This window comes from Oxyura jamaicensis, chromosome 3 (genome assembly GCF_011077185.1).
Source record: "Oxyura jamaicensis isolate SHBP4307 breed ruddy duck chromosome 3, BPBGC_Ojam_1.0, whole genome shotgun sequence".
In the NCBI taxonomy this organism is placed as follows: Eukaryota; Metazoa; Chordata; class Aves; order Anseriformes; family Anatidae; genus Oxyura; species Oxyura jamaicensis.
Window position 1 is genome coordinate 103,455,922 of NC_048895.1, and position 16,380 is coordinate 103,472,301.

General features: G+C 44.4%; 1 protein-coding gene across 3 annotated transcripts in view; it reads left to right on the top strand.

The window, feature by feature from the left end:
• Positions 1 to 16,332, top strand: part of ATP6V1C2 (ATPase H+ transporting V1 subunit C2) — a 19,708-nt gene extending 3,376 nt beyond the window's left edge. For all 3 annotated transcript variants that reach the window (XM_035321845.1, XM_035321843.1, XM_035321844.1), the window contains 10 exons: positions 4,002 to 4,087; positions 8,546 to 8,640; positions 9,369 to 9,460; positions 11,628 to 11,726; positions 12,617 to 12,685; positions 13,688 to 13,780; positions 14,192 to 14,285; positions 14,586 to 14,683; positions 15,070 to 15,199; positions 15,945 to 16,332. In XM_035321845.1, coding sequence (XP_035177736.1) covers positions 4,002 to 4,087; positions 8,546 to 8,640; positions 9,369 to 9,460; positions 11,628 to 11,726; positions 12,617 to 12,685; positions 13,688 to 13,780; positions 14,192 to 14,285; positions 14,586 to 14,683; positions 15,070 to 15,199; positions 15,945 to 16,040 — 952 coding nt within the window. In that variant the 3' untranslated portion in view covers positions 16,041 to 16,332. The remainder of the gene's footprint in view (positions 1 to 4,001; positions 4,088 to 8,545; positions 8,641 to 9,368; positions 9,461 to 11,627; positions 11,727 to 12,616; positions 12,686 to 13,687; positions 13,781 to 14,191; positions 14,286 to 14,585; positions 14,684 to 15,069; positions 15,200 to 15,944) is intronic.
• Positions 16,333 to 16,380: the final 48 nt, after the last annotated feature.

Sequence of the window (16,380 nt, forward strand, 5' to 3'; positions counted from 1 at the left end):
TTTCGGTTTTTTGTTATATTTCAGGGCACAAATTTGGTTTTTTTTGGGGACAAATAAAATTTAATTTGGGTGGTTTTTTTTTTTTTTTTTTTTTTTTTTTTTTTTTTGCTTTGGAGGCATACCTGACATATTGCTGTGGTCTTGGCCACAGAGGCATATGTTAGCTCTGAGGCTTTTTGCCTTTTAACCCCCAGCCAGGACTGATAAGGAGTTGCTCGTTTAAATATGCTTGGTACTTTTCATGAATTTTCTCTGGTGGATGCAAATGCATACAGAGACACTGATATAAGCTCTTTACATCTATGTTAGGCAGTTTGGATAAAAGTAAATCTGCCAGAATACATTTCTCAATAGGGCAGTGTTATGATTTTAATGGTACTCACAGCAGCACTGATTACATTTGATCACCCTGGGCTACATGCAATTTTGATCTTTTTAGAATTGCTTTTTCAGGAACTTTTAGTAGGAGAGAACAGCTTAATAGTTAATTAATCAATAAAACCTTGTCTGTTGCCACTCTGTCCATCTGGCAGGGAAAACTACCCTGAAGTCTTCGTAAACATGTCCAGGTCCCTGATTCATATTGCAGAGATTGTCCATGCTGAAATGAAGTGGGAATGGGGGTAAACTTGGAGAGACCCAATAGCAGCTACCTATTCTAATGCAAGATTTCTCTATTCAGGGCAGCAGATAGCCAAGCAATTGTGTGATTCCAGTTTGAAGGTTGCAAAAATCATGCAGAAGTGATTTGCAGAAGGGCTTAACTGATTCCAAACTTTGTGCTGAATTAGGACTTCTGCGAAGCCTGCTGTAGGATCAGTGTAGGATCACTGTGGGTGGTTTATGCAACATATCATCATAGCTTCCCAGGCTTACCATTTCCCACTGTTATCTTTTTCTTAACTCTTCAACGTAACATATAGCTCCTTTGTCAAGCTGAATGCCACTTCACAAATTGTCCCTTTAGTGCCAGTAGTGACACTCGCCATATGACATCCTATATGCAAAAGGAAACAGTGAAACTTTTGCACAGTAAGCTACTGAGGTAAGAACTCTTCCTATTTGTCGTCTTGGAGCTAACTAATCAAGAAGAATCAATGAGATTTAAAAATAAGAAAATCATGCTTAAAAATAAGAAAAATGAGTTAGAGGAGAGCAATAGCAGAGAATAATCAACACAAATGTACTGGAAGTCCAGAAGTGTTTAGTGTTAAATAGATGCTGAAGTTTGGAATATGAATTGGAAGACAAGGGTTAAAATGCCAAGCACTTGTACTTAGTCGAAGCAAATAGCATCCAGAGGGTTACAAGGCTGTTAAATGTCCTGAGCATTTACATTCCTGCTCCTCCAGGGCAGCCAGCTACCTGCTGCACTGTTGCTAGATAAACAAAACTGCCCGTAAAGCCAGGCAGCACAAACCTGTCAGCGCTGCCTCCTGCCAGGACAGCAGAGAAGGGGCAAGAGTTTGCAGGATCTACTGTTTCCATGTACTTTTATTATTTATTTACACAGGAGGCGGAGTGTTTTTCCATGTCACCGTATGGTAGGTGGTGTGGTGCTCTCCAAAGCTGATGTTCTCCTCCCTTACTCTTACCCAGGGACTCTCCAGGATCCAACATCTGTAGAGCCTGAAATTGAAGGGCTTCTGCTGCCTGCAGCCTTTGGAGACCTACCTGCTAGTGCCAGTTAATACACAGTATCATTTAAAGACTGATAAACTTTTTTTTTTTTAATTAGGTAATGACATTGCAGCATTTTCACAAGCTATGCCACAAGTGTGGTTTTTCCAAGCTATAATAATAAGCTGCATGGAGTTATTTTTGCAGGTTATCTTTTTACAGGTTTTTATCACTACTTCTTAAAGGCAGTCTATTTGAAACCCTCTCTTTTTATAACACAGCATTTGAATGCGGTATTTGCTCAAGGTGAGATTCACCTGTTCAAATGGAGAGGTTTAAGGGCTGGTTGTGAAAGCTGTGCACAGTTGGATGCTGCCATAGTCAACGGGGCTTCTCCGGGGGTCTGATTCCTCTCGCTTGCCTCAGCGACCAGAGGCATGAAGGGTGTGCTCTCTTTCTTTGTCCAGGGAATGTATTAGGTGAGTGAGGCCCAGCTGCATTTCCCAGGATAGAAGGCAAGGCGCAGAGACCAAGCTGGGACTGGAGAACATCTCAGTGGCCCAGCTTGTTCTGGCCATACCCTGCCTGAGGGGATCCTGCAGCATGTGGGCAGGAAGGGCAGGGAGCCAAGCCTTGGCTGGGCAACTAAAGCTGTAGTGTGCACAGGAGCACATACCTGTCCCACCATCAATCTCTAAGGTGAGAGACCAAAGCTGACCATCTCCCAGCTATCAGGTTAGCCACCAGCTGCACTCACCTGTAATTAATACAGTTCGGTCCCCTTGGAAAAAATACTGGTTTATATGCTTTCACATTGGCTGCTTTCTCTGTTACACCCCCAGCCTCCTGCTATGTGATGTTTTGCTCCAAGTTCCTTTGGGCTCCCTGAGCATCAGGAAGGAGCTGAAAAACAGCTGCATTTACCAGCTGAAAATTGCAGAAGTATTTGGTGAGGTGGCAGCTGATGCAGAATGGCTTGGTGGGTCCCTGCACTCACCCCTCAGCCTGACTGCGGGTAAAACACAGTTCTCCATCAGCAGCACTCAGCCTGCATGGGGTCCCTAAGTGGTTGCAGCTGGACACTAAAAACCAGAGCAGCCCTTAAAGGGCTGTGAGCTGGTGTAGATTCCACCCAGAGAATGGGGCAGCTCTGTTTGGTGCACCAAGCCTAGACTCTGAACTGCGCCTGTCTGGTGTCATGAGAACAGCAGCAATTCTGACCACTGTGTTCTTGGCAGCATCAGCAGTCTCTGATCTTTCCTTGTTGTCACAGGGCTAGAAAACCTTTCCAGAAACTGGGAGTTTTTTTCCAGGAATGGAGGTGGGGAAATCTTTACCTCTAGGAATTCCTTCTTTTAAATGCCCTGTAAATCAGCTTTGCAGCACATCAGAGAATCTTTATCTCTGATACTTTCATGATATCTGTACCTGAAATCCCTTTCCTTAGCTCTTGAAAGCCACAGGTTGTCTCAAGAGACACTGTCACTTTATGTCACCCCATTGTCTACTTCATATCTCTGCAAATGTCATGATCAGGCAGGCAATTTTTAGCTGTAGCTTTATTTACAAGATGTAGTAAACCTGGAACTGTTAGGGAGCTGAAGGCCGAATTCTGAGAATGTTTCTGTATCTTCCTGTACTCAGAAGTAACCAGAAAGGCACTTTGGCCTTTATGAAAGAGGTACTTTGTCTAGGATCAAATGAATCTACTGCTGAAGGGATGTGATGAAACTTTTTTTTTTATATATATTAAAAAAAAAGAAGAAACTGTCTAGAGCAAATCTTCAGGAGGAGAAGATTTGTCCAAATCACTGCTCAGAATCAAAGGAGGATTTGAACCTTGTTCTCACGCATCTTAAAGCAATGTCTTGTCCACCATGCTAAAGAGAGGAGAGAAAGAGAGTCCCCTAAAGAAGGGGAATAAGATGGAAATTCTCACTGTCAAACAAGAGAACACTGTTGTTTTCCCCTGAGTACCTAGTGAGAACCTTATCTCAGCAACCACAAAGGTTTATTCAGCATCCTGTGGACCAGGTTTTCAAGCAGTGCTAGACCAGACAGTTCCATGTGTAGTCTCGTCCGTCCATCACCTTCAGAGCTGTGAACATGGATTTCATGTCTTCTGGTTTCTGCTATAAGTATCACGACTGACAGTATATTTTTAGGAAGTCTAGAGCACTGGGAAGATGTGTTTACAGAAATCAGTGTATTTTAGTTCTGCTATGTGCCACAGGTTGTTTATTATCATTTGAATTGCAAATTTACCTGGCTTGCTTCAGAATTGTTTGGTTTGGGTATCTCCATGTTTATCAGAACATTGTGGTAACTATTTTATATTCATGTTGTTTCTTCACTAACAACGCTTCTCTGTTACACTTAAGCGTAATAAAGAAAATAGCCCAGTATATAGGAGAAGTTATGGAGGACTCCAAAGACAAAGTTCAGGAAAATCTTCTGGCCAATGGAGGTAGGTGCTGTGAATGGGGATATCTTAATGCATTGATGCTACTGGTATTTGCTTTAGGGTGTGAACACTTAGAATTGAAACACACATTAGAAAGGACAACAATCAGGGATACTTCTTAAGAACTTATCTGTCCAGATCCTATTTTTTTTCAAAGTTCAGAGAAGCTTTATCCAGTTCCAGCTTTCTTTCCAGGACAGTATCCAGTGGCTTGTACTCCTTTGTGGAGTAAGTATTTCTAGCACCAGAGCTAAGGAATGAAGAGGAAAGGAGACAACCTCCTTCATTCCTAAAATGACCTAGCACCTTTTCTGCTCTCCATGGACTGGATCACTTCCAGGCAGCTAAATTGCATTCTATTCTATATCTACACCCTTCACCTACAGCAGCATGGCATCTATGAGTATTTTGCTTTCCCTTCCTCAGTGCTGGGATAGATCCTGTGCTCTGTTAACTGTGGATTTCTGACACCACAGGTGGATGTTTGAGGCAATGGCTCCAAAACATGACACACTTCGTCTCCTGGGGAGTTAGGAGTTGGTTGTGAGCAGCAAGACCAGAAGTACTGTGTTACAGCCAGTGCTGCAGTAACAACTGAAGCCTGAGCAGCTTCCTACACTGATATTTTGGCATATGTAGGTTCTTTGTGAGTGCAGCTGTGATGCTGTTCAGCAGTTGGGTGGGTAAGGACTTCCCAGGCCAGCACAGGCAGCAGGACACAACTCATCCCTGCAGTAAGAGGAGGGTCCTCTTGCTTGCCCTGTCCATGTGCTGCAACCTCATGGGAGAATGAGCTGCACTCACTAGGTCATGCCAGCAGCTGCTAGGATGTGCACATGCTGCTCCTGTTAAGAGCAACTTCTCGTTGGTTTCCCTTGTGATGGCCTGCCCTGGCTGGCAGCTGTTGCATAGCAAAGAGCAGGCAGTGACAGCAGGGACACTTCTGACGTGATGAATTTGGAGCCCACTGCTTCACTGTGTGCTCCCCTGCATTGTCTCTAAGTACCCAGCGTGGTGTTTTTGTAACCTCCAAGAACTTATTTCCCCACTTTATCACTTAGTATGATACTCAAGGCCCTAAAAGGAACCTGTGTCAAAGACAAAGTTAACACTTAAGAACAGATCTCTGTGCATTTTGAGAGACCCTGAGTGTGTTTCAGAGCTGCTGCAGAGCATATTCTTCCCGAGCCATCCTGGACTTGTAGAGTGAAGCTGGACATGCTGCATGTGCTACATACAGGCTTGCAGAGTGATGCTTTTAACTGTCAGACAAGGAAGCTAACAGCACACGCTCCATCACCCTTCAATTGTCTGCAGTGCTGTACTTCAAATCTGTATGAGTAAAGGATAAGGGGGAAGTTCTTTTAGAAATGTCCTTCGTGCATGAAATAAGACTGACATCTCATGTGTGCAACTCCTTAACAAGTACAATAATCCCGCTTATTCTGTTACAGGGCTAAAGGATAAAATGAAATGTCTGAAAAGTATGTTGAGAATTGCTGATTGCGGTGGTGTTACGAGCATGCACCTGTGTGTAGTAGAGCTAGAAACAAGTCTTGGTCTGGTTGTAGGGATACAGTGATCAGGTTACGATGGATTTCTCAAGTAACAACCTCGTAGCTTGATCACGATATCCCTATGACTTGAGAAACAACAGGTTCAACTTATTTCCTTTGTTTCCTCTTTTTACACCCTTTTCCTTTCCTGTCAGCTCTGCATGTGCTGTAATAGAGGGATGTGGAAATTATTTGTGTATGTTACTAGTTTCTGTCCTTTGGTCATGCAAGTGAGTCGTATCGTATAACTTTTCAAATATTACCGACTGCTTCTTAAAAAACGAATCCATTTTAATATACAAATATATGTATTTGGGATTCCCCTAATATAATCCAGTGTCATTCCTCATAAGCAGCAGCAATACTGCTGTAAGAATCCTTCCTTCCCCCTTTCTAGTTACAAAAGGACCCTAAAAAAATAATGAAATCAGAAACAAAATTGTAAGACATGATTTCCTGCTGCCTGGTCCCATTTCAGACAGTTAGACTGCCCAAATTCAGGTTTTGTTTTTGTTATACCGTACAAATAGTCTGGTTTTAGCTCAGATGTGTATATTGCTGACAGTACTTTGGTCCACCAGCTGATTAAAATGTTGGCTGTGTGTAGCAGTTGTCTGATGAGATTTGTGTGAAGGAAAATACCAGAAAACACAGCACTTTCTGTTAAATGAGTGCACACACTGCATTCCAGTGGGCAACAACTGGAAGCAGTCACGTGGAGATGTTTCTCTTACAGAAGAAAAACTTGGATTTGTGTTTACAGAGAATTTTAGTATGTCACTATAGCAGGAGGTACTTTCTTGCTTATGACAATCAAAAATGTGAAATGTAAGTAAAGCTTTTCTTAAAAGATTTAGAGCAAATTCTGTTCCGTTTGTAGTAACGCTGACCCAAAAATAATTTTAAAATTTGGTTAGTAGTGGAATAACTCCATTCTTTATAACGAGCTCAAAACTGAAATGGACAAAAAAAGCAAATTGGGAGGTGTAGCAATTTTGAAGAATTCAGCATTTTGTAGGGAAAGTAGTTTAAGTTGCTGCCTAGAGCTGGGTGAGTGAAACAGAGCTAGGAAGGACTCAGCCTGCGGGGTTCCTGGGCAGCTGTGAGCACACTGGGGAGGAGACATCTCTCCTCTAAGTGCTCCTGTGAACTTCAGGTGTTTTGACTCCTCTGCCTCTTCTCCGGAGGTCTGAGCAAGCACTACCCGAGGATGAGGTGTGCAGCAGCCCTGCTGCAGCTTTACCTCGTTCCTTCACACTCCCTGTGCTGGAAGATTTGCCAATTCCTGGTCAGATGTTGGCAGGAGGGGCTGGATCTTTGCCTCATGACTCCTGTGCTTTGGACGTGTGGGAGATTTACATAGCTGTGGTTTGCAAAGAAAGGGAGGGAGAACGTGGTCATGCCAACGCTCTCTGCCTCCTGGGCAATTTATCCTTTGATAAGAAGCCGGTTTCCTCCTAATGTAAGACTTTCCATGCTTTGGAAATCTAATAGGGTAAGCTGACTCTGTTGTGGGGTGAGAGAAGCCCATGGAAAGGATAGCGCTCTCCTGCCAGGGTGTTCGATGTCACGCGAGGCAGGGCAGCACCCTCAGCCTGGCAGTACAGCAGTTAAACACCTTTTCACATTCCTCCTTGTGCATCTCAGATTCATACAGTGTTCCTCACACCCTGGAAGTCCGTCCCACAAGAAACTGTGCTCAGACCTCGCTGTGGGAATGAGTTAACTCTGGACAAGGCACCAAAGAGCACTGAGCAGCCCCTGCGTGCCCCTCCTTTCCTTAGCACCTTGATCTTATTCTGCTTCCCATCTCCTCAGAGCAGCTTCACAGATACTCTCCGTCCTTGCTGGTCTGGAAGGAAGCCCATCCTGCAGCTGACAACGCCTCTGGCTTCGTTGTTTAGCCACTGAGACCGTGCCTGCTGCCTTTCTCTGCCCTTCCTAACCTGCAGGTTGGGTCCCAGCCCCTCTGCTTCTTGTGGCAGGATGTGTGGGCTTACCCCATCCCATAAAGCTGCCCAAGAGCACCACGTAGTGGTGTGGTGGTATCCTGAGGGCTCCCAGGACTCAGCGGAGGTGAGGACTTGTCTGAATTCGTGAGCTGCTAGGGGAGAATTTTAACTTGGTGCCATAATGCACCAGGCTTAATGTTCTGAGGTTAAGGAGCCTTGGATTTCAGAAGTGAAGCAGTGCCATCCTCTTCTAGGGCATGTCATATGTATCATTTCCCCTTAATTCTGGAAGACACCAAGGCTCCCGGTAGTCCAAAGGTGTCTTATTATGGAGGGCTGCATGCACGCAGGGCCTTGCTATGAATTTATTATGTAGGGTACTGTGGCTGGGCATTTAGTTGGATTTATCCACGTAGAAAAACTCTGTGTGGCTTTGTGTGAGATGGGGAGCTTTGTGTGCACAGCCAGTGAGGAATTCCCCGTCACATCTGGATCGGATTGATTTCCAGTGAGAGTTTGTTTGGATCACAGATAGGCAACGTTGGCTATGCTCTGAATGTCTTTGTTCAAACTCTCAGGACCCCTGAGTGTTACTGCAGATTCTGCGAGCAAAGTATTTCTCTGATAGCTCTTACTGTGAGGAACAGCTGCACATTGCTGTGCCCTGCTGATACAGCTAGTGTTATGGTGATGCTTGCTCTGCACTGCTACGTGTAGTGCAAAAAAAGATTTCCGATTCAAATATTTCTTATTTTGAGGGGTGTTGATTAGATTGGACATATGATTTGTGCAGATTTGGTCAAGTTTCTGTGAGGATTCAGAGCTGCGCTTCTGGCTCACAGCCATCTCTAATGCTAGTTAAAAGTTAGGTGTTGGCTATAGCGAGGGAAGACCCCAATTCTTATTACTGATTTGGTAAGCTGTCAGGTTAATGCATTTCTTTGTATTTTCAGTTGACCTAATTAGCTACCTGACCCGGTTTGAGTGGGACATGGCCAAATATCCCATAAAGCAGCCGCTGAAGAATATATCGGAAGCATTATCCAAGGTAAATTGTACTCCAGATTGCAAGAAGATAATAGAATGGGGAGTCATGTCTTCTGACAGATGTGGTCCTTCCCATCATGGCAGTCAGTGAGTTTTGCCTTTGGTTTGCACAGGAGCTGGCTCAGAAACACACTGCACTGAATCAGTTAATTTAATTGCTACTGTAATAACACTGATTATATATACACACACACATATAATATGTATATAAACCTATTGATGACATCAATATATGGCGCTTTATCGGATTTACTAGGATATATTGATATGCTTTCTGCATATCAATATGCTTTAGTCCCTTTATTGTAATATTTTATTGTTTTTATGTAACTGTCATATTATTCTCCATGTCAGTTTTCTTGTGAAACGACTGCCTTACCTTAAATCAAACACACTGCTGGTCAGACGAATTGCTTACGCTGCCAGTCTATTCAGGGAGGAGCGGTCTATTGTTTGATGTAGATAACAAATGAAATGGTGAACTAGCTCCTTAGGTTAGCCCACGATACACACAGTAACAGCTAACCAAATCCTTCTGGCTGCAGGGCCCATTGCCACAGGGCACCTGCAGAACCCAGAAGTGATGTGGGTTCCCTCTTGGCCATGATCAGCTGGTTTATGGGGCGGCTGACAGCTCTGTTCCCTCGCTACAGTGCAGAGGTGGAAGGAGGAGCAGGAGGACAATGCCTCAAGCACCTAATTGACTCACATTTTTAAAATTTGTTTTAGCAAATGACTCAAATAGAAACAGACCTAAAGACCCGATCAGCTGCATACAACAACATTAAAGGAAATTTGCAGAACCTGGAGAAAAAAACTGTGTAAGTATAGTGTGTGCCTGTTCACCTCTGGAGTGCTGCATGGCTCAAGTGAGGACAGTTCATGTCCATGTCCACTTCTGTCAAGCGGACCATGTGTATTCTGATGGGAGCAAATTTAGTGCCTGGCTTTGGGACACGCTGAGCATCCACAACTGCAGGGGAAGCTGAGGGGTAGCTGATGTTATCAGCCTGCCTTAAAATGAGCTCAGGGGAGACTGCAGTTCCTAATATGATTTTATTGGCAGGGGGAGCAAACAGCCTTGGGAAAGGGTCAAAACCGAATGCCACTGTATTGCTCTAATGAGATTCCAGGGAGTCAGAAATTAGATCATCTCAGTCAACTGGCAGATTCTTTTGCAACACAGAGCCCTTTCCTAGGGGAGCTCTGCAAATGCTTTTCAGAAAGTTGACTACAATGTTCCAGGCAAAAGCATTTATTTTCCTTCCCTGCTGTGCCTACCTCACTAGCATCCCACTTTCATTTTTCTTCTCTTTATTTCATTCTGCTGGTCCAGGCAAGGGCTAGCAGAATTCTGCAAGTCTCTGCCAGGGCTTCTCTCTACTGTCTTCAGTTGCTTATGATCCTGTGTGCTGCTACCTGGATTTTGCTGCTACCAGTTCTGTTAATCTGGATTTTCTCCAGGGCATCACCAGGTAGAAGAGTGAATTCCAGTAAGTGGTACATTTAGAGCAACTTAAAAGATGCTCTGCAAGCCCTCATCCAATGCTTGCTTGTGTGTGCCACTCTCACAGGGGCTCAAACCCCACCCCAGAGTGGCTTGAAATTTGTTCTGCTTGCTTCACACTGAGCAAGCCAGGCACCAACTCAGCCAAACTCAACCAGAAACTATAGAAAAAAATGCTTCCAGTTGTTGGTTCAGAACATTTGTCAAAAAATGCGGCTTTCCCTCATGGAGACCTGCTCAACATGGGGACTGCGGTGCCCCCGGGGTTAGAAGAGCCCTGTTACAGTTACAGTTTTCTCTGCTGAGTTTGTGTCCTGTGTCACACCGCTGCCAGCCAGCCAACCCCACTGGCCTGTGCTTCCAGCTTGGTATGGATGACGTTAGAAGCGTTTGTCCTGGGCTGCATAATTGTGGACAGAAGGCACTAATGGGACAACAAGCTCTCATTTTCCTGTTCTTGTCTTCCCAGCCTGCTCCTGCAGCATCTCTCCAGCTCCACAACTCCCAGGTCAGGGTAAGCCCCAGGAGAGAGCCAGCTGCTCTGTATGGGCAACGTGAGCAGTGCTGCACCTAGAGCAAGGGGGTGAGGGGCAAAAGCTGAGAGCTCGTGGTCCAGGCCCATCTTCCTCTCAGTGCTGTCCACCTTTGAATGCTGGTGTCTCTTGTGTGCACTGGTGCCGGCTAGCTTGGGCTTAACAAGCATCTAGTAAGTTGTTACTGGCCAGTTAGGTAATGTTCCAACTGGCACAGCAACCTCAACCCCCAAAGGTTCCTTCTTCATGCCTGCCTGGAGAAGGAGGGAGGGCAGCTGCTCTCTTCCCTCTGGTTCTTACCAGCCATGTCCAGCTTAATCGTCTGCACTTACTCAGTGTGCAGCCCCAGTGGGATTTCAGGTGACCAAAAGGGCTGTGAGCAGGCACCTCCTGCAGGCCCCACAGCACCTGTGCACAAGACTGCTGTTTCCACCATCCTTCAGCTGGAGGTAATCTTCCTGTGCTGCTGAGAGGGGTGGCTTGTCCTCCGCAGTCCAGGTTTGCTTTGACGGCTCAGGTCAGTACTGACACTGCTTGCTGTGGCTGACACACAGCCCCACAGGTGGCCTGGAGGAAAGCAGGTGCCTCCTGCAAGACGTGGTGCTGCCTGGCAGAGGGGTGGCGACTTCAGACGAGCACTTTCCAACCACCTTACTGTAAAAACAGTAGCAGCAGCATGGTGTAACTTCACATGGAGGAAAAACATAAATTAGTGCTAGTCAATGACTTTCTGGAATTAGCATTAGTTTTTTTTTATTATTATTAAGTACTATAAAGATAAATGAGTGGCCATTTTAGAAGCATAGATGTGTCCTTTAGGCGCCACATTGCTGATGCTTTTCTACTCCAGTATGCACTGTTAGCAACTATGCTTACAGCATGATACCTCCAGCCTCCTGCTGCTGGGATCCTGCTAATGTCACTTTTTTTTTGTCTTGTTCACTTTAGGGGAAACCTGCTGACTCGGACCCTAGCAGACATTGTGCATAAAGAAGACTTTGTTCTGAATTCTGAGTACCTTATCACGCTGCTGGTCGTAGTGCCAAAGTAAGGCAATAGCGTGGGCACGTGTGCTCAGGTGTGGCGTTGAGTTTGAGGCCTAAATGCTGGATCCAGGCAATACTGGATCAGACTGGGGAAGCTGATCCTCACCATGTCTGGGGAATGGGTAGATTTTTTAGCAAAGAGAACACTTTCTGCCAAGGGTGATGTTGGCACGAAAGAGACAAGGACGGCTCCAAACTCAGAGCAGGACAGAAGTGGGATGTAGGTTTTTAGCTGTTACAGAGCAGGTTCTCAAACAGCCTCCTGGTAGGAACAGTAGGAGTTAAAAAAATAAATAAATAAATAAACAGAAGAACAGATTTTTACTGGAGCTTAGCCAGTTTATAAAAGGAATTAGACCTGTCATACTCACAGGGCCTCTGCTGGTCATGTAGTTACTGCCTGCGTGTAGGATGGTTGCTATCACCATCAGCTGTGAAGGTACAAGATGTCATTCTTAGAAGCCTACACAGAACTTGTCCTCTCAGTATAGCCCTATCCCAACACACACACAGTACCATCATTTTTCTGTCTGAAAAACATGTTATGAAAACCTGTTTGAAGAAATTTCTTCACTGAAAGGGTTGTGCAGCATTGGAACAGGCTGCTTAGGGAAGTGGTTGAGTCACCATCCCTGGAGGTCTTCAAGAAAGATGTAGAGTTAGAACTTAGTAGCATGGTCTAGTGGTGGACTTTAGGTTAGAGGTTGGACCAGATGACCTTAGAGGTCTTTTCCAACCGGAATGATTCTATGATTCTAAGAAGCTTTGTGTTTTGTATCACATAACCCAGCTCCTATTCCAACCCATTACCTTAATTAGCTATGATTATCAATACATTTACTTTCTAGTATACAGTATTTATTTGCTTTGTTTTGTGTTTTGTGCTCAAAGGTCAAGCTACGTACAGTGGCAGAAGACGTATGAATCCCTCTCTGATATGGTAGTGCCTCGCTCCACCAAGTGAGTGAAATTCCAAATTAAGGTCCTGCCTGGCTTCAGAGATACTTGCTGTATTTCAGTCCCTCAAGTTGCTCAAGAACGACTTGTCTAACACATGAGCTCCATGATAGCATATAGATATGCCCAATCTCACTTGAAATCAGAAATTACACCATTGAAGGAAAGTACAGGTGAAAGAAAGAAAGAAAACAATAACAAAACAAAACACAAAAAACATGGTTAATGTTTCTTCCTGCAATTAGTGTGTTGTTCCCTTTTCAACTAATCTAGTTCTTTCTACGTGCAGTAATCTCACGAACAATGAACCAGGTCTCTTGCTCATTGTATAACAGAAACAAACAAACAAACAAAACCTAGTTACAATAATCCAGGCATAATTCAGACACAATCACATACAACTTTTTTTAAAAAACTACTTTTTACAGAGATCAAACAGTATTTTTGCATCTGTAATTGTTTTCTGCAGTAGAATAGAATAATCCAGTGCACTGCCATTTGCATTATCCTTTCACATGGAGTAAGTAATCCTTACAAGGAATTAAATATTCCACTGCTCAGCTCAAGGCACACCTGAGGTCCAATCCAGGGGTAAGAGGTGACAGCGATATTAGCTGAAATGGAAGAAGCAGAAAGCATACAGAACGAGGAAAGCTGTGTGCTAGTGCCTGTTGTAAAAACACACGTGCACGTAAGTAAAAGGGACATTAGAAAACATGGGGAAAAAAGCCAGGCAGAATGTGTGTGTACTGTAATAAATTCAGAAAGTTAAGTCATGGGCTGTCCTCTCCTATGACTTCCCAACTGAAGTCATCTCCAGTGTATTGGCAGTACTGGGGTTGGTGCTAGTAAAGTCTTTGTTCTGTATTTCAGTTACAGCAGGTCTCGAAAGGCAGGGTGTTGTGCATTATCATAAGTGAAAAAAAAAGAACTTTAAAAGGAAGGTGAAGAAAGCACAAGAGGTTTGCAGTGTCGAGTCACAGCAGCTGTTTTTCCCTCCCACAGAATGATTGCTGAGGATGCTGAAGGAGGACTCTTCACAGTGACCCTATTTAGAAAAGTGATGGATGACTTCAAGGCTAAAGCCAGAGAGAACAGGTAGGCAGTCATGGATTGCGAGGCACGTCAGGCTAACAGATGATGACGGTGAAGGCCCTTGGTCTCTGTGCAGCACAGCTGAAAGCATTGCTGTGTTTTAGGACTTTGCTGTTTGGGCTGCTGCTGGCCCTGAAGCTACTGAGAAGGCAGTGGGGAGGGAAGAATCCATGACTAAATAGAGCAATTCTTTTCTTTGAACACCGAACTGCAGATCCTGAAATTGTTCTTCCTGCTACTGGCAGCAGGAAGTTTGCTTTCTGGCAGTGACCTCAGCTCCTACCCTCCAGATACTTTAGATGTCTAAATGGCTAACACCTTTAAACATCCCAATCCTGCTTCTCCAGATGCAAAAGAAATGTGTGCGTATTGCTTGGACTATGGCTTGTGAGAGCAAATGTCATTCAATTACAGGTTCATGGTTCGAGAATTTTATTTTGATGAGAAGGAACTGAAATGTGAAAAGGAAGAGCTGATGAAATTAGCTTCTGATAAGAAACAGCAATACGTAAGTAGCACATCAAGCTGATGGCCCATGTATTGACAGCCTTTGGTACCAGTGTAAGAATCTCACTCAGAAATGGTTTTATGGTTCCAGCACATTCCTGTGAGCTCCACCTAGCACTGAAAACTAAGGCACAGGATAGATTACAGAATTTGCCCAAGGTTACTCAAGTTTCTGATAAGCTGGGAGCCAATAATGGGTTGCCTGAGAATTAATCAGCAGCCCGTGGTTTCGATGGCGATAGCTATGGAGCAGCTTCAGGTAGTGAAGGGCATCACGGTACTGTTATGTCTGTTCTCATAGGGCCCTTTACTGCGCTGGCTGAAAGTGAACTTCAGTGAAGCATTTGTGGCTTGGATTCACGTGAAAGCCTTAAGAGTCTTTGTTGAATCTGTCCTGAGGTAAGTGGCTACACACGCAGTGCTGGCAGAGATTCCTGGAGAAGTCAGAATGTGCAGCTTGCTTCCTGCGGCTGTGCCTTCATGGGAGGCAGCATCCCTTGCACACGTCTCCAGGAGATCACAGGAGATGACACAGATGACCACAAAAAGGGTGACATACAGAACTGATACGGTTCCTTGGGGTCACTTACAGGGAAAACAGAATGCCTTTTAGTTCCCTTATGGCTTCAAAATGAAAATGCTTCCAGATAAGGAGGCAGCACAGCACCACTGAGGTTGTGTGCTGCAGGCACTAGCTACTGCTGCACCACGAGTTGCGAGGCAGAAGGAAGGGGTGGAAAGCTGTGCCCCCCGGGAAATGACCCCGTGTGTTGATGTGTCCCAAGGTACGGCCTCCCGGTGAATTTCCAAGCAATGTTGCTGCAGCCAAATAGGAAGTCTGTAAAGCGCCTGAGAGATGTCCTAAATGTGGTCTTCAAACACCTGGACGAAGTTGCAGCAGCAAGTATAATGGATGTATGTATTTAGGCTACAACTGCGCGTGCTGTAGCAGTTCAGTCAGGATCCCCGGATACAGCTGAAACCTCTGGTGGCTACAGAATGGACTGGGGCATCAGGCAGGGGCAGGTTATCATGGAGATGTACAAAGATTGTGGTTTCCATTGAAGCAGCCAATGTTAACAGCTACCAGGCTGAAACAGGTCTGCTCAGTTATGGCAGTCTCTTCAGGTGAAGCTTCAAGCCTTCTATAAGCTTTCAACACGAGCAACAACACTTCAAAACAAACGCTAGGCCTATGACAGCTCCCTCCCCAGTAAACAGCTGTCACTGGCTAAACATCTCAACCTGGGCCTTCAGCAGGCAGCAGTACTTACTTGCTTGCTCCCGCCCCTCATCTTGAGTGCACAAAGGATTTAGGATAAACCAGTGGCTTAAAAATGGCTAAGACCTGGCAGGCATAACATTCCCAGTGCACGAAACAAGGAGATAGAAACATATTGGTTTAGAGATGAAGCACCCAGAAATGCTGCAATACACATTCATAAAGTTACAAACAAGCATCAACTCTCAATGGTAACGGCATTAGACAGCCTAAAAATACCCAGTAAACATCAGATTGCGTGTGAATTCCCTGTGTTAAGCACAGCAAGTACAAGACTCCATTTCGCCTAAGAAAGTGAAGTACAAAAAGCAATCCACCTTAGCTTGGAACAGCGCAACACTTTTACTGGTACTAAAGTCATGTTGTTTCCTTTTGCAGCCTGGCATGGACATCCCTGGTTTACAACTGAGCAATCAAGAATACTATCCTTATGTCTATTTCAAGATTGACCTCAGTCTTCTTGACTGCAGTTAAAAAAAAAAAATCACTCAAACTCAACCTATTCAAGACCCTAATGTTATAATGAAAGAATCGTTAGCTGTTGAAAGTCAAATTAAAATGCAGAAGCTGTAGCAGGATAACCATGTAAGATTTTCCTAACACTTCCAATAACGTTTAAACGACTTCAGTATAAACATATTTTGTTCATAGTGTTACAGAAATACATTTCAGAGGCAGGAGGTACTATGGTAGTATTTATTATTTTGTTGGTAAGTTACAAAGATGGAGTCTCTAATGGACTGGAAATAAAGCAGTTTTAAATGTGTGGTGGCTGATGGATCTATTAGGTGCGTACAGTCAGGGTACTAACGAA